The 24,583-nt window shown below is 40.9% G+C and overlaps 1 protein-coding gene across 2 annotated transcripts in view; it reads right to left on the bottom strand.

The window, feature by feature from the left end:
* Positions 1-24,583, bottom strand: part of LOC121499775 (protoheme IX farnesyltransferase, mitochondrial) — a 127,881-nt gene that overhangs the window by 88,317 nt on the left and 14,981 nt on the right. For both annotated transcript variants that reach the window (XM_041770892.1, XM_041770891.1), the window contains exon 4: positions 8,993-9,117. In XM_041770892.1, the coding sequence (XP_041626826.1) occupies positions 8,993-9,117 (125 nt within the window). The remainder of the gene's footprint in view (positions 1-8,992; positions 9,118-24,583) is intronic.

Raw genomic sequence — 24,583 nt, 5'->3', positions numbered from 1 at the left:
CATTTCTTAGATTTACCAGAACTGCCTACGCCATTCCCCATCACCTACAAAATGACAGAGAATAAATAATGTCTGCTGAACCCAAGTAACAATACATTCAAAGGTGGAGAGTTCAAAGAGAAGTAAATACAGACTTGAATAAATGTGTACATACATTCATACACATGCACACATATTACAGTTTGCAAGTATCACTTAAGTCTCTTAGTACACTGAAGAAATTAAACATACCTTCCCTTCCCATTCTCTATTTTGAGAACCTAACTGGAGACAGTTGATGGATAATCAGATTCTGAAAGCACAGAGGATATGAGCTAAAAAACAGACCACACTTTCATATTAATAACAACAAAAACAGGGATGCCTGGTTGGCTCAGTGGTTGAGCATCTGCCTTTAGCTCAGATCATGATCCCGGAGTCCTGGGATTGAGTTCCACATTGGGCTCCCTGCAAGGAGCCTGCTTCTTCCTCTGCCTGTGTCTCTGCCTCTCATTCTGTGTCTCTCATGAATAAATAAATAAAATCTTTAAAACAAAAACAAAAACAGCTAATAAACTGAGCACTTAGCTTTCCAAAGGCAAAGTGCTTTACATCTTCCACACTCATTAGAGACAGCTATATTACCATGTCCACTATGGCAACTTCACCTTTGGTACTTAGTAGCATAAGATGTTGGCAGTTAGCTTGGTAGAAGACTCATATTAATGGGAATAACCCTATTCTGACATGGTGACTGGACCAGGGCATTTCAGTTGGGAGGAGAAAGCAGTGCACCCGCAGTCCATGGTCCACAGGGTCTGCTCCCAACTTGACCATTTTCAGATGTGTGATCAATGGCAACACTAAGCTTCATTTTATTCCTCTACAATGCTGGAATAATGCCACCTCACAGACATGTCATAAGAAGCAACATAAATAAATGGATTAAGTAATGGCCAGTTAATGTGGCATGTAAATCACAAAATACTATCTACCAATATATGTTCAAATTGTCATCATCTCTGCATTTGCTGGCAAAACTTCACCGAGAGTTATTTTGGTTATGAATACCAATGCCAAACTCACTCTACTGAGATGGATCATTCCGGAGAGGGGAATCAAATGCAATTTAGGAACTATGTAGGGTTATATAAATTCAGGAAAAGAGACTTTGCATTTAAAATGCATTTTCTTCTGGACATTGTTCAGTAATGCTCCTCATTTGCTTTATATAAAAAACATATTTAGTTGGAGACTCTTTCCCACATGCTATTCAAAGACTCTGGGCAAATCTGATCTGGTGCAGTAGCTAATGTGAATCATCTGAATAAGCCACAAGTTATGGGCTTCAGAGGCCAGTGAATGAATGCAAGTTGCCCACCGGTTAAAACATCAAAGGCAAACAAATCACAACATTCGGAAGAAAAGTATATTTCTCATATTGATTTTTCTTACACATAGGATGGTCTATGAATCACATCACTGGTGTTTGCTAACATCAGTCTTATTCTCCTAGAATATGCCACCGAGTTTAATAACCACTTTTGTTCAACACGGAAGATGAAAGTCAGTTCCTATCGCTCAAGGCAGACTGCATAGTCAAAACAAAAGAGACATCACAGAAAGGGAGAATGGGGAAAGATGCATTAGATATTAATCTCATATTCAATAGGAAAACAGAAAAATCTTTATCTGTTTCTCCTTTCAGAATTTAAAAGGCTGTGAATTTTCTATGGCCCTACCCACCCTATAATTCAGGGCTTTTTATCCAAAGCTCTTCCTTTTTACCTTATTTCAGCCATGAAAAGTCTCTCAAGTACTGTCAGTATCAAACAAAAAAACACGTCTCTTCTTGACCTTGTTTCATTCACACTCTTGATCTCTTTCATTTCCTTTCATAAAAACTCTTCAACATTTGCAGAGACACTAGATCCTAGAGATAACATACCCTTATCAGCTTTACTTTCTAATTATAACCTACCTCACAGATCTGAAAGTCTACTTATGTTTTGTGCCTTTCTTCTAATTTTCTCCAAAATAAAGTCCCCAAGAACATCAGCGGTTCTTAGAGCTAAGTCTAGGTTATGAATTCATTCATCATTTATTTGATCTTTCAAAAGAGACATGGGGGCGGGGGCCAGGAATCCTATGAACCAGGACTTAAGCAGATGAGATAATGTAAAATGGTGAGATTACTTGGTATAGAGCAAGTGTGAAGTTAATTGTTAGCTGCAATTATTGTTATGATTAACACTTCTTTCTACTTTGCCCTGCTTCCACCATAAATGTTCCTTTATTCCCAACATGACTTCCTTAGGAACCTCACCCTCCTGGCCTGCTGTATGCTCATGAGGAAGAGGTGCTAGATGTACAGGATAAGTAAGTCGTAATTGTTGGTATGGAAGGTGAGAGTTCTCCAGGAAAGAGGTACAGATGAAGAACTACATGGTGGTAGCACAAGTGCCCATTAACCATGGTTAGAGAGTGATATCTTGAAAGTACTGTCACATGGAGGAAACACACTGAGCATTCCCAGAGAGAACAAGGAGCAACAGGATGCAGACTGACTCCATATGAGGAAGACATCTCTAATCATGGGGCGGCCCACCTAGTGAAGCAGCTGGCTTGGAAATTAGTGACAACTGTGGTAAGTAGTATCTACCAGGGGCACCATAAGAATGAGAGAGATCCATCACAGAAGAAATCGTCAACGTCCTTGAACGACTTACTAACAGAGTAACGGTGGAGGAGAAGATTCTTAAAGCTCCACAGTTTGGCCTGGCAGTGGATCCTACCTGAGACCACGGAAATGGTGAAAGAGAGACAAGCCCAGGGGCCTGACCTGCACTGAGGAAAAACCTCACTTGTCTAGTCCGCACATGCGTGAGCAGAAAATCCAGAACCTGAGGCCAGATCTTTTGGTACGAAGGTACTTCTACCACACCTCATTTCAATCGAAGGACTGAGAACCCAGGTGGGTTATGAATAGAGCTCATATAATTTCCTGTCCAAACTAGAATAGTTAAGAGGGGGCATTATTAATAATTACTCCAGGGACACAAGCATAAACCAGGCCATATGACCACTCCAGTGATCAGTGGGTAGTTACAGGCTGAAAAATGTGAGCCAGAGAAGACCTGAGGTAGAGATTGGAGCCAGGACCTTGGGTAAAGACCTAAGAGTGAAATCAAAAGTAGAAATCATTAAAGCAGTGGTTCTCAATCAGGGGTGATCTGGGTCCCCAGGGAACGTCTGACAATTTCTGAAGACGTTTTCAGTTGTCACAACTAAGGGGTGTGTTGCTAACACCAGGTGGTGGGTAAAGACCAGGGATGCCACGAAGACGCCCCACAAAACACAGGATAGCCCCTCACAACAAAGTCATCCAACCCGTGCGGTCCAGAGGGTGAGGGCTGAGAATCCCTATATTAAAAATTAAAAGACATGCTGGCACAAACATATGAAACATGAAAATGTTCAGACCCTACATGACAGAGTTAATAATCTGATCTGCACGCATCTGAATATAGTGGCAAACACAAATGACCAATAAACATTAGACCCCCATCCCAAAACAAAAAAATAACACTGCCTTCTAAGTAATCAAAACAACCTGAATTAAAAGGACACACCTAATGTTACCTACAACCTGGCACAGATTTCCTAACATGAAATGTCGGTGAGGAGCACTTCACATAGAAGCATAAAGTGATTTAAAACAAGCAAACACATGAACAAAACACATTCCAGGAAGGAATTTCTCTGCACTTACAACACATATCTTTTTTTATTTTAACTTTTTATTTTATATTTTATTTTTTTTAAAGATTTATTTATGGAGAGAGAGAAGGTGGGATAGAAGGAGGGGTAGAGAGGATCTTAAGCAGACTCTGCACCAAGTGCAGAGCGCAACACAGCGATCCATCTCACAACCCTGAGATCATGACTTAAGCCAAAATCAAGAATCGGATGCTTAACTGACTCAGCCACCCAAGCACCACTTAACATTTTAAAAACTACATATCTTTTAAAGCACAATTTTAGTAACTTATCTAAAGAAATAGCTAAGTACATGTTCAAGTATTTAGCTACAAGAATTTCAGCTCAGCATTATTTACCTAGGCAAAAGAGTAGTAATCCCTAAAATGACAAATAAGGAGAAACTGATTAAACAAATCACAATATACCTCTATACAATCATGTTACTTCAAATATTGACATGGAAAAACGCTCATGATTATTTCATTTTTTTTCTTTTCTTTTTTTTTTTTTTACAATTTTTTATTTATTTATTATAGGCACACAGTGAGAGAGAGAGGCAGAGACACAGGCAGAGGGAGAAGCAGGCTCCATGCACCGGAAGCCCGACGTGGGATTCGATCCTGGGTCTCCAGGATCGCGCCCTGGGCCAAAGGCAGGCGCTAAACCGCTGCGCCACCCAGGGATCCCGATTATTTCATTTAAAGGAGAAAAAGTATACAAGCCGTATGTATCATACATAAATCATTTCTGTGAGAAATTTATATGTGGAGATTGTGTGTAAAAAAAAAAGCCTATAATAATATAAATCAAAATGTTAACAAGTGAGTCTGTTTGGGTGGTGGGATAGATATAAGCACTACAAAGCCAGAGCTTTCCAGCTGTCCTCTGGTGTAATTCTAACACATAGAGCAGCACCTGGCACAAGATAAACACAAAATAAAGAATATTATTGCTATTTTTGCTTAGTTATATTTTCTCACTGATTTGCAATGGAAACATTATTTGCATGACACATCTTTTTTAAATGTTACTTTTATATTTTATTTTATTTTTTTAAGATTTTATTTATTTATTCAGGAGAGACAGAGAGAGAGAGAGAGACAGAGACAGAGACAGAGACAGAAAGAGACACAGGCAGAGAGAGAAGCAGGCTCCATGCAGGGAGTCTGCTGTGGGACTCGATCCTGGGACTGCAGGATCACATCCTGTGCTGAAGGCAGATGCTCAACTGCTGAGCCACCCAGGTGTCCCTTAAATGTTACTTTTAAAAAGAATAATTCAAAGGTGAAACAGGATGTTTTACAAAGAAATGGCAGTAATGTCACCTACCTCATGGGGCAGTAGGGCTTAAATAACCATTTCTGTAAATATGCTTTGTAAACTCTAAAACACTGTACGAATGTCACCAGTTAGTTCTTTTCTTAAGACCCTATGTTCCAAAGTTAAATCAGCCTCATATATGCTTTGGCTGGTGGCCCTCGCCTCATTCATGTCACATCCACTCACCTGCCCTCTAAAAACAGAGATGTGTGCAATATGGCTTCAAAAGCACAAAGCTGCAATGACAGAGCTCGGGCTGAGAAAGTGGGTACACCCATCAGAAGGAATAGCAGGTCACCCACAAAATGGGTCTTGTAGAAATGTATTTATTACACGTACTCCTAACCTCTATTAAGAAAAATCATCTCTATGTAATGTAAAATAATCCCCAATACAGTTTATTATAACCGTATGTACTATGTCAAATACTCAATTATGCTAACAATTTTCTGACAGTTCTTATCTTTTTCAATTTTGTAATTCATTCCTCTTGAACTGACTCAGCTTTTCACTTTGAGTTGCTTGTTTTTCAAGATTTGATCTGTCAAAGCCATCTATTACGTTTTATCTTTCAGTTGCTAAATTTTATGGATGGCCTTCATTCTTTGGAGGTACACCCATTTTCAGGTCTCACTATGGTTTCCAATGAAGCATGCATCTGTTTTATAAAAAATGGATGTAATTCCCTCTTACATTTTAATGTTAGTGGTTTCTTATATACACATACATCTCTTTATGCGCCAGTCATTACTTCATAAATCAGAAGCTGAAGCTCATTCTCTCTCCCTAAAACAAATGTAGGAGCTATTTCCCAAAGCTTTATTTTTCCTACATTCACAGAGAGATCACAGAAGTAGGGTACAAAGAGGCAGCACTCAGAACTAAATTAATAACAGCTAAAAGAAGTATTTAAAAAATATGAAATGTTAATCAAATCCTTTAGTATATGTGGGCAGAAAGAAATTTTTTCTCCCACAGAACTCTGTTAGAAGCTGAAAACTTTTATACATACCAACCACATATATGCATTCTTTAAGCTGGATGCCAGTTCCCTAAAAAAAAAAAAACGGGAAGCTCTTGCTTTTCACCAACTATTTCTTTATCTACCCGCTATTCAAAACTCAGGTAAAGGTTTGTTGCCCAGTGCTCTTCATTCTGCTTACGTTAATTAAAGGTGGTAATGAAAATGTACTCACATTCCTTTATTTTAATTTTATGAGGCTGCTTAGTAATACTAATTGAACTACAATCCTTCCAACAAAATTTAGAAAATATTGTAATTTGGGAAGCTTATTGATATACCATGATAACAGTGGAATTCAACGATGGTGGGCATTACAATGTTTAAGTAGTGTGATGTTTCCAAAGGAGACTGGAGCCCAGGGTGAGGGGAAGGAGGCGATATGATGAATACAAGAAAATGAAGAAATTAAGGGGCCACGTTATACAACACTGAAGAAGCCTGGCAGGGGGTAGGAGTGACCATGGAGGAGGATGTGAAGTGTTCCACAGGAAGAACGGGACAAGTGAGTGCAGAACGGGGCTAGGAAGCCAACCTAAGAAGGAAACGCTGACAGAAGGGGCAAACAACACGATTTGTCAGTTCCAGAAATAATACCATCATATAGTTGGCTCCTTCTCAGTAGTATGAGATAGACCCTAACTCACTCCCATAGCAAACATACTTCCTACAGAGAGATGCAACAAAGTAGCCAAATACATTTAAACTTTTAAAATTTAGGGACCCCTGGGTGGCTCAGCGGTTGAGTGTCTGCTTTCAGCTCAGGGCGTGATCCCGGGGTCCTGGGATCGAGTCCCGCATTGGGGTCCCCGCGGGGAGCCTGCTTCTCCCTCTGCCTGTGTCTCTGCCTCTCTCCCTGTGTCTCTCATGAATAAATAAATAACATCTTTAAAAAAATAAAGTAAAGTAAACTTTTACAATTTCTAAGACCTTGGTTTATGTTCAGTTTCTAGAAGTTTCGGCCCAAATGTAAATCATCCTATGCTTTTTATTTCCCTCAAGATATTTTCTTGCTATGTGTGACAGGCTTTTTTTCCACAATAAAAAAAATCACCTTTTAGGGAGGAGGATGGGAGGGGTATGGCAGCTCAGACTCAAGGCAACTCTGTATTATTTTTTATAACATATTGGGATTTCTGAACCATTTGATGCTTATTAGTAAGTTGTCATTTTTCTAAATATCTACACTTTCATTTTAAATTGTGTTCAAATCTATAGAATTTAAGCAGGAGACAGCAGTTAGTTAATAAATATCTCGAGGATAAACGCAGCTCTTCAACTGAATAAAGGAGCCTCACAACCAGAATGAGTTCCTGGCTTAATCTCATGACCTAGATTTGTAACTAAATAAAAGTAATAATTTTAAAAATATTTTGAGAAATAGACCCAAAATAGCAACAAAAATCCATTTTGCTTATATTGCGCTCTATTCAAAATTTCATTAAAAACATGTTCATTATAAAACCAGGATTCTTCTCTTAGCCAAGCCAATGAGGGAGGGGAGCAGAAGGAAAGAACAATCTGGAAGAGCTGTACTGTGGTTTACAAGATGGGACAATACCAGGATTAGCTGGCCCTCCGTATGAGACTGCTTGGACATTAAAAACAGTAACAAAAATAAATTTTATTTGAAATAGATTGATCCCTCCTCCAAACAGCTGATAACACATTGTAAAAGCATAATGGTTTGAGGCATCACTGAATTAAAATTCCCATATTTCACTGCATAAACTTATATACCCACTCAGCCATGCTGTTTTCCTACCACTAACTTGAATTCCTATTTTAAAACCATGCCAACTCCTCTCGGGTGTTCTGGTGATGAAAACGACTTTCCTTAAGTTTTAGCCAAGACTTTTTCACTCTGGTATCTGATGTGGTGGCACATACCACAATCACGAGGCGGAGGGAAAGAACTATTTTTTTGAGACCTATTTTGATGTTTAAAATAATAGGGGGGGAGGGAAATAATGCATTAAAAATAATATGCTAATTAATTTTTAAATATATTCTGTGATTCCATACACCAAGTTTCCTGAATACTGAATTACTGTTTTTTTTTAAAGCTGGATAAAATAATAATAATAATAATTTTAAAAGACTTAAAAATAAAAAGCTGGATATACTTCTTTAAAATACATTGCTGGGGTGCCTGGGTGGCACAGTCAGTTGAGCCCCCGACTCTTGGGTTTTGGCTCAGGTCATGATCTCAGGGTCCTGGAATCAAGCCCTGCATTGGGCTCCATGCTCAGCACAGAGTCTGCCTGGGGTTCTCTCTCTCCCTCTGTCCCTCCTCCCCCTCTAAAATAAAGAAATAAATTTTAAAAAAATCGAAATGTTGTTATATATGTAAACAAATGCAAACAAAGCAAACCAAAGAAAGAAGATCACATAAAATGAAAAGCTCAGGGGAATGTGTCTGAAATGGATGACAGCAGAAAGTCTGATGGCTCTGAAACACGTCTGACCCAAGGACTCCTGGTCAGCTGAAGTAGAGAGTTGACTGCTCTCTCATGTGAAAACCATTCACTTCAAAACATGAGAGACATCAGCTCTGTTACCCAAGAGACCTCTATAGGATATGTAGTGCCACAAATTACTGGAGCCTCTCCATCTGTATATGTGGTATGGGAAGTCATCGTCTTCTTTTTTTTTTTTAAGATTTTATTTATTTATCCATGAGAGACACGGAGAGAGGCAGAGACATAGGCAGAGGGAGAAGCAGGCTCCATGCAGGGAGCCTGACGTGGGATTCAAGCCCAGGTCTCCAGGATCCCACCCTGGGCTGAAGGCGGCGCTAAACCGCTAAGCCGCCTAGTGCCCTGGGAAGTCTTTTTGAAAAACGTGACAATACTACCACATAAGAAAAAGTAATAATACCATGATAAAGCTGAAAAGTGACTCACTGACCTGATTGATGGAGTTGGCAGCACAGGATGCAAGGCCTGTTCCCAGAGAAGTAAGCAGGAAACAGGGCCAGTCAAAAGGTCCTGGGGCCAGTGCAAATCCAGCTGAAGTGGTGCTGACAACCAGAGCTGCAACACAGAAACGAGCAGACGTCTCATCACCAACGCGCACTCCGGATGATAAAAGCCAAAAAGCAAACCAATCCATTTCATCAGTGTCACAAACTATAGGCTAATCCTTCCATTAAAAAGTTTAAAAATTTTTTTCTGATTATAAAAATTATATGTGTTCATTATTGTAAAATGCTAATTTTCCTTTAACTCCATTATACTCAAGAGTTAAAAAAAAAAAATCAATGTTCTAGATCCAATCATTTACTTAATCATTCAACAAACATTTACTGAATACCTAACCTGTGATCAGTACTATGTTGGACACCACGTGGCGTACAGGATAAAGGTATGTACGAGCTCATTCCTGCTCTCAGAGATTTTATTGGACAGGGAGATGATAGGCATATGTTAGTAACTCTAACACAGGGGAGCATATTGCAAGTATCCCAATTCTGTGACAAGCTCCAGACAACCTGAGCAGAGGCTCACCTGTAAAAGAAGATGATGGTCCTGGGGTCCAGACTATGGTAGAGGATGACCAGAAGGAGATGATAATCCTATTGACACCAATAGGAACAAAGGGACGTGGCAAGGTGCAGAAGCAAAGCCATGTAATTCAAGCATCCACTGACCTAAGGCTGCTCCTTCCCTTAGGCCCTGGTCCTTCTTTCCTAGGGGTTTACAGCAGCTGAAAGGCCCAGAAATTGTACTGACACAGGACTGCAGAAATTCACTGGAAAAAGGATCACCAATGGTGGGCTGACTGAAGATGTCAAGAAGATGGCATTTAAGCTGGATCTTCAGGATGAGGGGAGAAGAATGGTAGGGGGGCAACATCACAGGTAGTTGGACAGTCCCAAGAATAGGCACAGGGCAAGAAAGACCAATGTCAAGAGTCTAAAGTAGTCTGATGCCAGAGGCTTCCTTGTCCCTCTTCCAAATGACATTTTATAAACAGTTCGTATCAGTCTACTTAGATGGTCCCTTGACACTACAACCTGTAACTCGATCCTCTGCCATGTGAATGCTTCTCGTACCTCTCTCTACCCACTCATTGTTCTCCATCAGGAAGGCCTCCTGCTCTTTAAGCAGGCCAAGCTTCCTTGCCTTTGGGTTCCTGTACTTTTGTGTCCCTTTCCCATGCCTCCTTCCATATCCTTCAGATCTTGTCTCAAATGTGACTTTTTTTTTTTTTTTTTTGAGACAGAGCAGGCGAGCAGGGGATGGGGAGGAGTAGGAGGAAGGGCAGTGGGAGAGGGAGAATCCCAAGCAGGTTCCACACTCAGCACCAAACCCAACAGGGCTTGATCTAATAACCCTGAGATCATGACCCAGCCAAAATCAAGAGTCGGACGCTCAACCAACTGAGCTACATAGTACCCCTGAAATAGGAGAGATCCCCCCATATTCATGGAATATGAAACCAGAGCTCGGGAAAGACAGTGGGGAGGCAGGAGAGGCACAAAGCTCTGGAGTCACTTGCCCAGAGACCACGGCTGAGCCCAAGGGAAGGGATGAGATAATCAATGAAGAGCAGTGGAAAGAAGCGTATAAAAAATGTCAGAACTTCAGGATGCCTGGGTGGCTCAATTGGGTTAAGTGACCAACTCTTGATTTCAGCTCAGGTCCTGATCTCAGGATCATGAGATAAAGCCGCATGTCGGGCTCTATGCTCAGCACGGAGTCCACTTGAGTTTCCTTCGTTCTGCCCCTTTTCTTGTTTCTGCTCACACTCTCTCTCTCTCTAATAAATAAAATCTTTTTATTTATTTATTTATTATTCATTATTTATTTATTTATTTATTTATTTATTTATTTATTTATTTATGATAGTCACAGAGAGACAGAGAGAGAGGCAGAGACATAGGCAGAGGGAGAAACAGGCTCCATGCACCGGGAGCCTGACGTGGGATTCGATCCTGGGTCTCCAGGATCACACCCTGGGCCAAAGGCAAGCGCCAAACCACTGCACCACCCCGGGATCCCCTCTAATAAATAAAATCTTAAAAAAAAGAAATGTCAGAACTCCACAGATGGGAGAAAAGGAAACAGCGTCAGACACAAAGAACCTTAGGAGACAAGAGTCAGGAGGACAGGTGTGGTGGAGAGGCCACAGGAAGCAGGACCAGAGGTACCACCACGGACATGGACAAGAAATGGTAGGGAAATTGACAGCTCCCCCTAATGATCACCAATTGGTTGACATGTCCTTCAATCTAGTTTTATCAGTAACATAGAAACTCTTGTTATTTTACCACATGGACAAGCCCCTAATGTCTAGACTGGATATAGGCTTCCTGACATTTCCATATTTCCTTGCTTGGGCTCAATGTTAATGTATAAGGGTGACGTGAGCACATGTACCGAGATGGTCACCCAAAACCAGAACATGTGCTTTGGCAATGAGGTCTCACCTTTAACAACATCGTCCACAAATGTGGTATGCATCCAAATATCCTGGGAGAAGATGTACCTCCAGAACAGAGGGCAGAGGCACAGTGTTAAGTACACAGCAGAGCAAGTCCAGGAATGAGCGCCCAGGTGTGGATAAAAGGTTATAAAAAGATAACCAAAGATTAGGAGCTGGGGGAAAACGGGAGGAAAGAGGCTGGCCCAGGCCAGGCCATAAAGCATGCACTGCTCCCTGCCTCCCTTTCTCTGTTCTGGGGGCCTGGCCTGCCCTGGCCCACGTCTGGTACGAGTGGGAGTGTAGCAATCTCACATAAGTCCAGAACAGTGAATAGCCACGTGGAGACTTACACCCAGAAAAAAGTGCCACCATGACTCTAGGCTTGCACGCAGTCACTGCAGGTGCCAAGTAAGAGGACATTTTACCCACATACAAAAGGGAAAGAACAGCCCCTCACTTAATGCCCATTGAGCCATGTATACCTGCATACACAAATTAAGCACCTGTTTCAGACCAAACAAAACTCCTTTTAGAATATTTAGAGAATAGCTCCCTTCTGCGAGGAGGCTTTCTCATTCTTTACAGATACACACCATTAATCACAAAGCCCTGTGGATGGGCTGGTGTCCTACAATGAGTCATCTTGCTTTGAACAACTCGGGAGCTCTCCAGAGGTCAGGTGCCTCCTTCCATATCACCATGAGTGGTGACAAGCCAGGAATGGAAGCAAAGTCTGTTAACATCTGGGCTACTTCTCAACTGAACCACCCAGGAAGATGCACAGGTTGATGGTGTCATTGGGAGAACTGGAAGGAAAAGAGGGGGCAGCCCCGGTGGCTCAGCAGTTTAGCACCGCTTTCAGCCCAGGGTGTGATCCTGGAGTCCCAGGATCGAGTCCCTCACCGGGCTCCCTGCATGGAGCCTGCTTCTCCTTCTGCCTGTGTCTCTGCCTGTCTCTCTCTCTGTGTCTTTCATGAATAAATAAATAAAATCTTAAAAAGAAAAAAAGGAAAAGAGACAGCGGGTTTTCCCTTTTCTCTCACAAAACAAACTAAGGAAACTGCTTCCCCTGTGGAGTCAATCAGTTAAAAGAATTCCTTTATTTTTTATTTTTTAAAATTTTTTAACAATTTACTTATTTATTTGAGGGAGAGAGCAGCAGGGCAGGGGCGGAGGGAGAGACTCCCAAGCAGACTCCCGGCTGAGTGTGGAGCCCAACATCAGGCTCGATCTCACGACCTTGAGATCATGACCTGAGCCAAAATCAAGAGTCAGATGCTTAACCAACTAAGGGCCCAGGTGCCCCTGAAATAATTCTTGACTCTATGTTAAAGCCTTGAATCTCAAACCCAAAGCAGACTACTTGTAAACAACTATGGTAGTAAAAAGAACATAGAAAGCCCACAGTAACTTTCTCAATATACAATCACTAAAGTCTAGAGTCCTCAAAATAACTGTAGCTCTAAATATCCACATCAACAGTTTGTAGCATGTTTTATAGACAAATAAGAAAGAACAATTTCCACCTTCACAAGACAGAACCATAATCACTGAACTGTCAAAATAAAAGTACAGTAAGCAGTTCACTTTGTTTAAAACCAGAAAGGGTGTGTAGCTACATGAAAGTAAAAGCAAAATTGTTAATCCAGAGGAGAAAGCATCCTGTTTTTCTTTTTACTTGCCTGAGTTTGAATGAGTGATGAACGATACAGGATGTATATCAAACTTTGACTAAAGGCTCAACTCATAAGTTGAGAAGAGACAGAAAGTGGTTTGCAAAAAATTGACAATGGGAAAGAAAGGACTATGTTTTAGTAAAACCTAAGGATGACTCAATTTACAAAATGGAAAGACTGCCTAATTTAAAACTGTACAAATTGTAAATGGTCACGTACACTAAAAATTGATAGGGACTATTAGTAGCATTACTTATTATACAGGAGGAAATCTGCATTTTATAAGACGTTTCTTAAAAAACATCAAAATCCAACAAAGAATGTATTTACACTTACTTCATCAAGGCAATTAATTTAAAGAAAGAGAAAGGCAGAAAGGATTGATAAACTATACAAGAAAAATTGACCAAAGCAATATTCTCATTATAGCACGGCCACAACTGTAATTAAACTTTTCATTGATTTCCTGGGATTCATTATGTGGAATCATTTTGCAACACCAGGATCTCATTAAAAGTGAGTGTAATATATTCTTTCATTAATAACACTTGAAATTATATTTTATTTGGTAATCTCATGTTCTGTCCTTTCACATGTAAACATAAAATCAATGCTGCCAACAAAGCATGACCCATCTGATAGAGGCCCAGGGGCACGGGACGGCAAGCCCTGGGATGACGTTGGAAGGAAGTCAAGGAGGAGTAATATGCCCACCCCGATGGGGCCTGACCCACCACCATTCCCACCCCTGGGTCCATGTCCAGCCAAGCATCTCCACGCAAAGAGAGTTGGCAACAGTGAGGGAAGGTGCTTATGATATAGGCAGTCCTGACTATTAGGCCCAAGCTCAGCTCATTAGCAGCTTCACCAATCTCTTTGGAACCATAAGGCCTGTCCTTAAGACCAGCCAAGGTTGCCTTCTTCCACAGCCGATCATTGACAGGATCCAACAAATTATGTTTTCTTGTCTGCCAGCCTTCTCCAGAAAGAAGTTCTCACTAATGCTCTGTGTAACATATATTTATTCTGGAATAGTCGCAAGTACACCTGCCCCACTGGGCCTGAAGAAAGCAAAAGTCCCTGATGTCAACCACCGAGGAGGGTCACACGGCAAGGAACTGGGGAGAGCCTGGAAGAGGAGCGCGATCCAAGCCAGCAGCTGGAGAGAAAGGGGGACCTGGCAAAGAAATGAATTCTGCCAACAACCAGCGGGCCTGGAGGAAGACTCCCAGTGAGAATCAGAGCCTCAACGAATATGCGGATTTCAAGCTTGGTGAGACCCTAAGCAGAGGGTCCAGCCAGTGAACTACAGAAGCTGGGAGATGGTAACAGTGTGCTGTTTTAAACTGCTAAGTTGTGGGGACCTGTTTTGCAGGAAAAAGAACACTAGCACCTGCCATGATGAGGGTGAAACGCAGGAACGGGCGGTCTGTCAACCACACAGAGAACTGATGGCACTGGAGAAGGATCTCCTCCAAGGACCAAGGAAAGGCCAGGGCAGTGTGCTGGGTAGGAGGTGGTGAGGGCCTGGGAAGGGCGGCAACAGTATACAAGCAGAGGTGTGAAGACGCAGTTTGAGGGCCCTGGCACAGGCCTTCTGTACTGAACACACGTGTGGTTACGGCAAGGAGCTACCTTGAAGAATAATACAACCTTCGATTAAGGTCAAAGGGAACTTAGGGCCAACTAGTGTAATTTCTGTACTGATCCAAGAATGCTGGGACAACCTTTCAGAAGGATGTGATCCCCAAATCTGGAGACAGGAAGTTATTACCCCCATCTGTACAGAAGAGCTCCAGCTGTTGGGACCATTCTCTCTAAAGAGAGTCAATCTAGCTTCCTTGAAATAGCTCCACATAACCTCTCTCTTCTCGAGCAACACCAAAGCACTCCTCTCTCAGCAAATGCAACTATCCCACCATCTTGGTTTCCCCCAGCTAAGTGGCCCTGGGGACCAACAACTCTTGACTTACACACACCTGTCCATGCCATGTGACACTTTACAGAGACACACAAGTGTCTCGCTGTAACAGAAGCACTTAGCACAATGCCCGGCAGATCAGGGCTTACTGGCGGCACTGTTGGTGATTCTTGAAATGTGGTTTCTAGAATTCTTGGTGAACTATGTCTCTGGCCACTAAACTTAGACTTAACATTTTAAAGAGGTGCCTTAAAGGAACTTCAAGAGACAACAAAACCCTGCCTACAAACTCCTTCTGCCTCTATGTTGTGACTCCCAGTTACTTCCCTGTGGCTCTAGGGGAGTGATGAGAGAGTAGTCCTTTCACAAATGTGGACTAAAAATAATAATGATAAAAAACAAAACTTACATTACATTTGTGAAGCAAGGCAAGCAATGGTAGGTAATAATGTCTGGTTTTATATATGGAGACAGTCCTGCACAAATCAGTGGTAGTGAACTCAAGCCAGGGTCTAATCAAGAGAATCATACTGTTTATGCACAATATTTGGTTCTCTGCTTTACGGGATATTCTTTGACAAATGCAAAAAAAAAAAAAAAAAAAAACAAAGACAGAAAGACTTTTTTTTTAAAGGCTCAATACTTTGAAAACTACTGGTCTCTGAGCATAAGCATAATGAAGGTACTTTATTTCTCCAGATCATCAGTTAAAAATAACTACAAGGATTATATTAGAAAACTTGTCAACTACACCCTGATTTTAACTCTATCTTTTAAAATCCTTTATTTTATTTTTTTTAAAGCATGAGCTCCTAAAGAATTAAGTGAAAAACAAAATTCCAATAAATCAATTTGGGTAATTATCAACTCTGGTAAAAATATCTAGTCAAAAGATTAAAACCCCTGGCTAAATGAGAGTTTGAGATTCTCTATAGATTTCAAATTATCCTTGTGATCTATTATATCTCATTATCCCTGAGAGCAGATACTGTGCAACGCTGGAATCCAAATCCTACAAATGTGAGATGTATTCTCTTTAAAGCTCTTGCACATACAAAGCTGACAGGGAACAGGCAGTTAATGAACCTGTACGTGGTTTTGCTTATGTGTGTGTCCAAGTTATGTTACCAGTTTTGTTAGCTGATCTCAAGGTTTAAAACAATAGAACTTAATTAAGAGGCAGGAATTAAGTCCTTTCTGATATTAAAATGAGCATATACTTTTTACTTAATAGCTGTATTTAAGATTTCCTCCTCTCTCTTCATTTCTTTTAACAGCTTAAGCTTCGAATGGTTCAATTTCCAATTTAAGTGAATTTTTTTAGGCTTCCTGGCTTGGCAGCGGCCTGGGAACCTCTTGACACAGTCCTCTTACCAACACACATATCAAAGAAGGTGGTAATTCTTCTGCTTACTGCTAAATTCAGATGAAAAGTCAGCTGATGAGAGACAAGGTATTTTTTTCCTCAGCCACATTAAAGGGTATCAATCAGGGGCAACTGATTACAAACCATACCACTTCTGGTTAGAAGATAAGACTTTTTATAGAGATTTTTAATAACACAGCTGCCAAATTAAGAACTTATGGGCCGGGCCTTCCTGTTTCCCTTTTTTTTTTCATATACTTAATGACCAAAGCCAGTCCAAAAAAAATTCTAGGACCAAATTAAAACTCATACTTCAAATTGATTGAGCAATACTGTTACCAAAATGAAACATTTAAGTATGATCCCCAAGGCAATTCACCAGGAAGCATTTGGTTTGCATTTATAGTTAGCATTCAGAAAAGGGAAATGAAATATCTATCACGTCTGCTCAAATAAATACATAAATAAAACCTGTTTATATCTAAGTTAATAATGCAACACCGAATGAGATCCTAAGATTGTTCTATTAGTTTTTCCTTGAACCATCTAAGCTTTTCTACTTTGTCATCCTATTTTTAGGGTTTTTTCCCCCTTTTCAATAAATAAATATTTCTTCTTAATATACTTAATAAACAACACTTAACAACCTATGTAATTAACTAGAAAACTTTTCAATAAAACTGATGCACATTAAGCTTTTAAGAAGTGGAAATCTGTCTTTTGAAAAACGAGTCTGGGGATGCCTGGGTGCTCAGCAACTGAGTGTCTACCTTTGGCTTAGGTCGTAATCCCGGGGTCTTGGGATCAAGTCCCACATCGGGCTCCCCACAGGGAGCCCGCTTCTCCCTCTGCCTCTGTCTCTGCCTCTCTTTCTCTGTGTCTCTCATGAATAAGTAAATAAAATCTTTAAAAATAAAATAAAATAAAATAAAGAACTAAGATTAAGTGTTCATTTAAAGTATCATTTTGATTTTGAGAGTATTTCATGTTTATCTACATTTGAGTATTTTTTGCTATACATGTAACAGGTCAATAAAATGTGACTGCTCACTTGTTCTTTGTATCTGGACCTAAAATGCATATATGTCTATAAATGCATCATGATCTTCTGCGTGGAAAATTTTTGTTTGCTCCTAGTGATTAGTTATGCAATAATGTCAGCTATGTCATTATTCTGGGCGTTCAAGACAACTTTCCAGCATGAAGAATCGTTTAGAAATACTTTTAAGATAATCAACATATGGAAGAATTCTCTTAATGAGGCTGCTGTCCATTTACGTGAAACTGACAATCAATAATAATTTGCCAACTCTAATAGATGACTCATTGATAATCTTTACAGTCACTACTTATCTGAAAAGCAAAATAAAAAAAGGTCTTTTAGCTGAGGACTAGATAAAAGTGAAATCAAAAGTCCTCGAGAGCTCCTCTCAGCTTCCAAAGGGGTACAGCTTTCACAAGTTCCTTGGACTTTCTGGGTAACACAGTAGAGTGATCTTCCATCCCCATAGTTATGCTGAGTACAAAATAAGGTAGCAGGTTAAATACTTCAGTATAGCATGACAACAGGTGAAAGCGACACTGTCAAAAGCAGGCACAGGACACTGCACAGCAGACTGACGTCACGTGGTTCAGGTACAACAGTTACCAATCCCCAAGAAGTATTCAACCACAACAGAATAAAATAACCAACTGTCACTAAAAGGCTAAACTGTTCAAAATTCTGCAGATGATGGTGCAGAGTTCATCACACTTCTCCCCCTCCCCTTCCCCTGTTTCTTGAGCATCTGTTATGTGCAAGGCAGGAGCTAGGCTGGGAGGGGGGATTATAACAGTGAACAATGCAGATGCACATGTGCCCCTGCCCTCTGGTGCTCACACACTGCAGAACATTCAGACAGGCCAACAGGCTTTACCACATGCTGTGGGTTGTTAGTGCTTCAAGGGTGAAGTCAAGGACGCTGTGAAGAATACAGACAGGCTTCTCACCTAGAAGGCTTCCTGATGGATGGCAGAGTTGAAGGCAGAAGGGTTAAGTAGGAGTTTGCCTGGTGAGGTTATAAGTGTTGGACGAGAAGGAAGAACAAGCACGAAAGCCACAGGGTGAGAAAATGCTCTCAATAAACATTCATTCCCTACCTCCGGACAAAAAAATAAAAATTACATATTCACTCCCCATCTACGGAGAGAAAAAAAAAATCACGAAGTGTAAATATCGATAAAAATGTGCCCTTGTGGGGCGCCTAGGTGGCTCAGTGGATTAGGCATCTGCCTTCGGCTCAGGTCATGATCTCAGGGTCCTGGGATCGAGTCTCACATCGGGCTCCCTGCTCAGTGGGAGTCTGTTTCTCCCTCTCCCTCTGCCCTAAAAAGAAAGATCACTCTCTCTGTCTTTCTAAAATAAAGAAATAAAAACTAAAAAAAATAAAATAAAAAAATTTTTTAAAAAATTTTTTTTTATTTATTTATGATAGTCACACAGAGAGAGAGAGAGAGAGGCAGAGATACAGGCAGAGGGAGAAGCAGGCTCCATGCACCGGGAGCCTGACGTGGGATTCGATCCCGGGTCTCCAGGATCGCGCCCTGGGCCAAAGGCAGGCGCCAAACCGCTGCGCCACCCAGGGATCCCTAAAATAAAAATTTAAAAAATAAAATAAAATACAGATTCCCAGGCCCCACCCCAGACCCAGACTGAAGTTTATGGAGATGAGGCCCAGAAATCTGTTATAACAAGTACTCCAAGTATCTCTATAGCAAATGAAGTTTTAGAAGCACTATAGATAGGGAGGTTCTCTAGGCTAAAGGTGGACTTGGGGGTGAAGAAAATAGAGCCAGGTGTCAAAGCCCTCAGTGACTGTGGGAGCACAACCAAAAGTTAAGAGAAGCAAACCACATGGCACCACGTGACTGATTTCCTCATGAAGGCTCCAGTTTCACCATCAACCTCCACTCTTCCAAGGTAGATGTATGTGGCTCTCCTCTGTTGCACCTATCCTGACAACTTCCCAGAGCAAACAAGTCTCCAAATGTGCATGCGCTTATCAAGATGATAGGGAAAAACTGCTGACGCATTGGTGAACATCCACAACCACTACTGGGAAAGTAAACATCATGTTGGCCAACCAGCCTTCATTCAAATACTCTACAAAGGAAGTGTACATGTGTAGTGGGGTCCTAGGGTGGCCTACAAGGCGGTGTTCTGTTTTCTTAGGGAAACTGGGCAGTGGAGAGGCAGGCAGCCCCATGTCCTCTTCCTGGAAGGGGATGCACTGTGTAATGATACAGCCAAGTGGGTGCTTGGGGGACACAGGCCACTCGGCTACTGACAGTTGACTGGGCTGGATTTTAGATGCTTCACTTCCAAAATGACAGAAGTAAGAATTGTGCCAGATTTTACAACCTCCCTTGTAGCTGCAGGTAGCCAATCTGAACAGTACTAGGCTAGGGAGACCTAAGGGAAGTCCCAATCAAGAGCTTTTCTTCCCAAATAAAAAGGCAAAGTCTTGTAAGTCTTGTCTGCCTTTCCACACTGTCCCCTTCTTCATTGTTTTGGCCTGGGGTACAGCTTGATGACAGAGGGGTGGCACTCATGCTTGGTCTTGAGAACAAAAGCCACAAGCAAATAATGGCAGCAAAAAGGGAGGAGCCAGGTATTCTGACAACCTCCTTTAGCACTATCTCTATCTAGACTCCTAATTTTGGCCTCTAAACAAGAGAAAAATAAACCCTTTATTTAAGTCACTGTTCTTCAAGTTTTCAGCTGAGCCCATTCTCAACCTTGTTTATTTTTTTCCTCTCTCTTCTTTAAATTTTTCAATATTTTTAAACAGATTTTATTTATTTGAGAGAGAAAGCACAAGAGATGGGCGAGAGGGAGAAGATAACTCTCCACTGAGCAGGGAGCCCACCTCTAGGCTCAATCCCGGAACCCTTAGATCATGACCTGAGCATTAATCAAGAACTAGATGCTCAACCCACTGATGCACCCAGTTGCTCCAAATTTGTCATTTTTTTTAGAATGATTATTCTCCTCATGAAATTTATCTTTATGTTCCTCTGGCACCTTATACTTACAATCAATTTAGTTAACACTGACCTGACTTAAACAATTAAATCATCAGAAAACAAAATAGCCTAGATACATATAGTTTTCATCTAGCTTAGAACATTGGCTAAGGCCCACCCATACCAGAAATCAACTGAAATTAAGGAATAAAACTAAAAACCAGAGAAAAGGCTTCATCAGCAATAAATTAGGCAGAGAGGATATATTAAAACCCTTAAGAAATATTTGCTAAATATAGGACAGAGGAAGCTCAATTGAAGATGGTTGCTGAAGCTGCTGAGAGAGATGACTTATTACTTTCAGTATATGGCAAAAAATTAGAGCACCTAAATACCAACTAATAAGGAAATAGAAAAATATGGGAAGTGAAGGCTATGTGACAGTACCCATTATTTCTTCCTAACGTGCAGAAGTAGGAAGCAAGGGGCAGAGGCCAGGGTGGACCATGGGCGGGTTGTGCCCACTCTGTAAAAAGTCCCTTCCCCATCCCAGCAGGAGTATTTACAGAGGCAGCCACAACACAGGTGGAGGCAAAGTGGTCACACCAAAAAGAAAGCAGGGCCTTGCTTTGACATATGTCTCATTGAAACAGAAACAGTGCAGAAACAGGCTAGCACGTCTAATCCAGCATAGCACGACACCCACTAACACTACGCCCTGGTGTGGGGGGTATTCTTCAGCTCAGCAGGCAACAGTGCCCAGAGAAAAGGCTGGGCACAGCTGAGAGAAGAGGCAGATGACACTAAAACACAGACTTGGTGTGATTTCAAAAACCTTTGGAAATATCTTTCGGAGAAAAACTTCCCTTGTGGGTAGCCAGCTCCCTCTGCATCTCCTTAGGCCACAGGACCTTTACACCAATATTGTAAATCAATAACCTCCATCCTCCCACTTAAAATGCAAGAAAAGTCCAACAATGCCAGGTGAAAGTGTTAGGTGATGAAAAAAAACCCAACCATAATTTCATTCAATCAATCCAGCAGGAACACCTACTATAGGCCAGACATTGCTCTAGGGAAGGAGGGTGGAACAGTGCAAAAGGACAAAAATGCCTATTGTCCTGGCCTTGACATTCTTTGGGGTGTGTGACTACTGTCTGGAATAGCCGTCTTCACTCAGGAACAGATTAAGATGAAGAGGTAAAATGGGCCAAATGGAAGCTTTGAAAAAAGGATTCTTCAATAAAAGAAAATAGTATGGAAGAAAAAGAAGTTCAATATATGTCTAAAGAAGATGTACCGCAGAACAAGCAGACTATGAGCTCCCCACAGAATTCTGACCCAGGAGTGGGGCCTGTGCCAGGAGCCCTCACCCCACTCTACCCCAGATACTTGGAAGGGCAATCTGTTGTGGCCTAACAGCGACCCCGTGAATAGCAGGGGGATGAGTAGACGAAGCAGAAAAAACCCAACCCCACGAAACAGAGTAAGTGGGCTAAGGAAAGGACACAGAAACAGAAATTGCCATGGCAAAATGTTAGAGAAGTCGGGAGCGGTGATAAAAAGCAGACAGCATCAAATCAAATCAGTGTTGTACATAACACACCTCATGGGATCCTTCTGAATGCAGCAGAAACTCCAGTGAGGAAAGTGAGTAGGGGTAAGAGAATAAAGCAGAAATTACACCAGAGGATGAAATAACTGCTATAAATATGAAAATGAAGACAAGCTGATCATCACTTGATTGACTTCCTGAAAAACTTAAGAATCAACTGAAAATACTTTATCCACTATTTCAAAATCAGTAAGAATATATAGTCCATTTGAGGAACACCATAAAACTTGAGAGATGTAGAAGATTTGGATCAACGAAGATGATGTAATACCGTAAAGATTCCAATCATCCCCAAATTAATCTGTAAACATGTGGAAATTCCAAAATACTAACAGAATTTTTAAGGGGCTAAGGGGGAAATGAGGTTTGTCCAGGGATGGAATTTCACAAATTCTTAAATGTGTGAGTATGACATTCAACCTCAGTTAACGACTTATTAAAAACTGGGTATCTCCACCTTATACCATTGGCTGAAATATACTTCCTGTAAGGAAAACATTTAAATGAAAAACATAAAATCATAAAACGAAAAACACAGATTATAAACACTCCGGTGCCATTTTTCCACACATCAAATAGGTAGAGTTATTTTTAAAAGGGTATTATTATCTAGCATTCCCTGGAGAAGGTACAGAATGTTGGTTAATCTGCTAACAGCACAAACTGGTGGAACTTTTCTCAAGAGAAATTTGTCAGAAAAAATAAAAACTTCCAGAGTCTGCATAGTCTTTGACCCAGCAAGGCTCCTGCAGGTACTAACCTGAGGGAAATTATCACAGATGTGGCACTGAAGACGTTCTGTACAGTACACCATTTATAATAATAAAAAAATGAAAACAATCTAAAGGGAAAAGATGGTAAATAAATTATGACACAGCTACACAACAGCATGCTACCTACCCATTAAAAGCAAAAGCATCGGGATCCCTGGGTGGCGCAGCGGTTTGGCGCCTGCCTTTGGCCCAGGGCGCGATCCTGGAGACCCGGGATCGAGTCCCACGTCGGGCTCCCGGTGCATGGAGCCTGTTTCTCCCTCTGCCTGTGTCTCTGTCTCTGTCTCTCTCTCTCTGTCTCTCTCTCTCTCTCTCTCTGTGACTATCATAAATAAATAAAAATTAAAAAAAAAAAAAAAGGCAAAAGCATCTGGGACACCTTGGTGGCTCAGTAGTTGAGCATCCGCCTTCAGCTCAGGTCATGATCCCAGGGTCCTGGGATAGAGTCCTACATCGAGTTCCCCGCAGGGAGCATGCTTCTCCTTCTGCCTGTGTCTCTGCCTCTCTGTGTATCTTTATTTTTATTTATTGATTAATAAATAAATAAAAATAAAGATACTATTTTAACATTTAATAAGTTAATCATTATTAAGGCACTTATTTCAAAATATAAATGAAAAGTCAGGAAATTTTTATTCTACTCAATCAATATAAAGATTCCTTATACTGTATCTGAGGGCCGAAGACTGCAGTAAGTTGACTTTTAAAAACTATACATGCAATCTCTATTCTCTATTCTTGTGGGTTTTTCTTTTAATAAAAAGTATTCTAGGCTCTAGAGGGGAAAAAATCTATACACTGATAGACTGTTATCAGTCCTGTCAACAGCATAATCTACTGGTTCTAACAATCTATTTTCATATTCTGGTCTCAGAAAGTATGTTGTAGCTTTTCAGCACAAATGTTATTCAGGAAAAAAAAAAAAAAGCCACCCTGCTTTTTATTGACCTATATTAAGTATAAACTCAGTTGAGTCACCAAAGCCTCTTAGGATCCTTACCCAAATAAAATTTCTCCAACCCAGTGTGGTCCTTGCAACAAACTCCAAAAACATATTGTAAATAGCTCAGTTGGCGAGAAAAACTCAAGGGAGACATATTATTACTTCTTTAAAAATTTGGTCCTACTTCCTTTCACAGAAAAAAACAAAACAAAACCCTTAAATGGTATAGCACCAGCAAACATTTGGCTTAGCTCCTGGCATGCATGTCAAGACATCCGTCCACTGCTACCCTGCTAGCCTACAAATGAAATAGGAGTATGATCACTGTATGTCCCTTCACTTATTCTATAGTTAATTATCCTTGGTATATTACAGCCATAAACAAAGCGAGGCAAAGAAAGACTAGTTCTATAAAAGTGATCGCTGACTCTCAGATATTTCTGCCTTGGCTATCATTAGCTATAAATGAATTGCCCAAGATGTTAAGAGCCCGAAAGAAATCAATTGATAGATACCAGAGATTTTCTTAAAGAAAAAAAATCTCGCTGACTCTAAGACATGTGTGAATTCAAGTAATAAACTAAATAGGAAGGTAAAAGGTCAAATAAGGGGGTAGGGGGGTCACCCAAAGGGTGCTGCCTCTTTAAATGGAATAAGCAGAAGGAAATGGCTTTAATTCAATTAGCTCATCCAGAAACCTGGGGCATGGAATATATGAAATGATACTAGAGGAAATTTACTGCCCTGGGACTCCTCCATCTGCGGTTGCAGG

The sequence above is a fragment of the Vulpes lagopus genome, chromosome 10 (assembly GCF_018345385.1).
Source record: "Vulpes lagopus strain Blue_001 chromosome 10, ASM1834538v1, whole genome shotgun sequence".
NCBI lineage: Eukaryota > Metazoa > Chordata > Mammalia > Carnivora > Canidae > Vulpes > Vulpes lagopus.
Note: the sequence above shows the minus strand (reverse complement) of the source record. Positions and strands in the feature narration are given on the sequence as shown.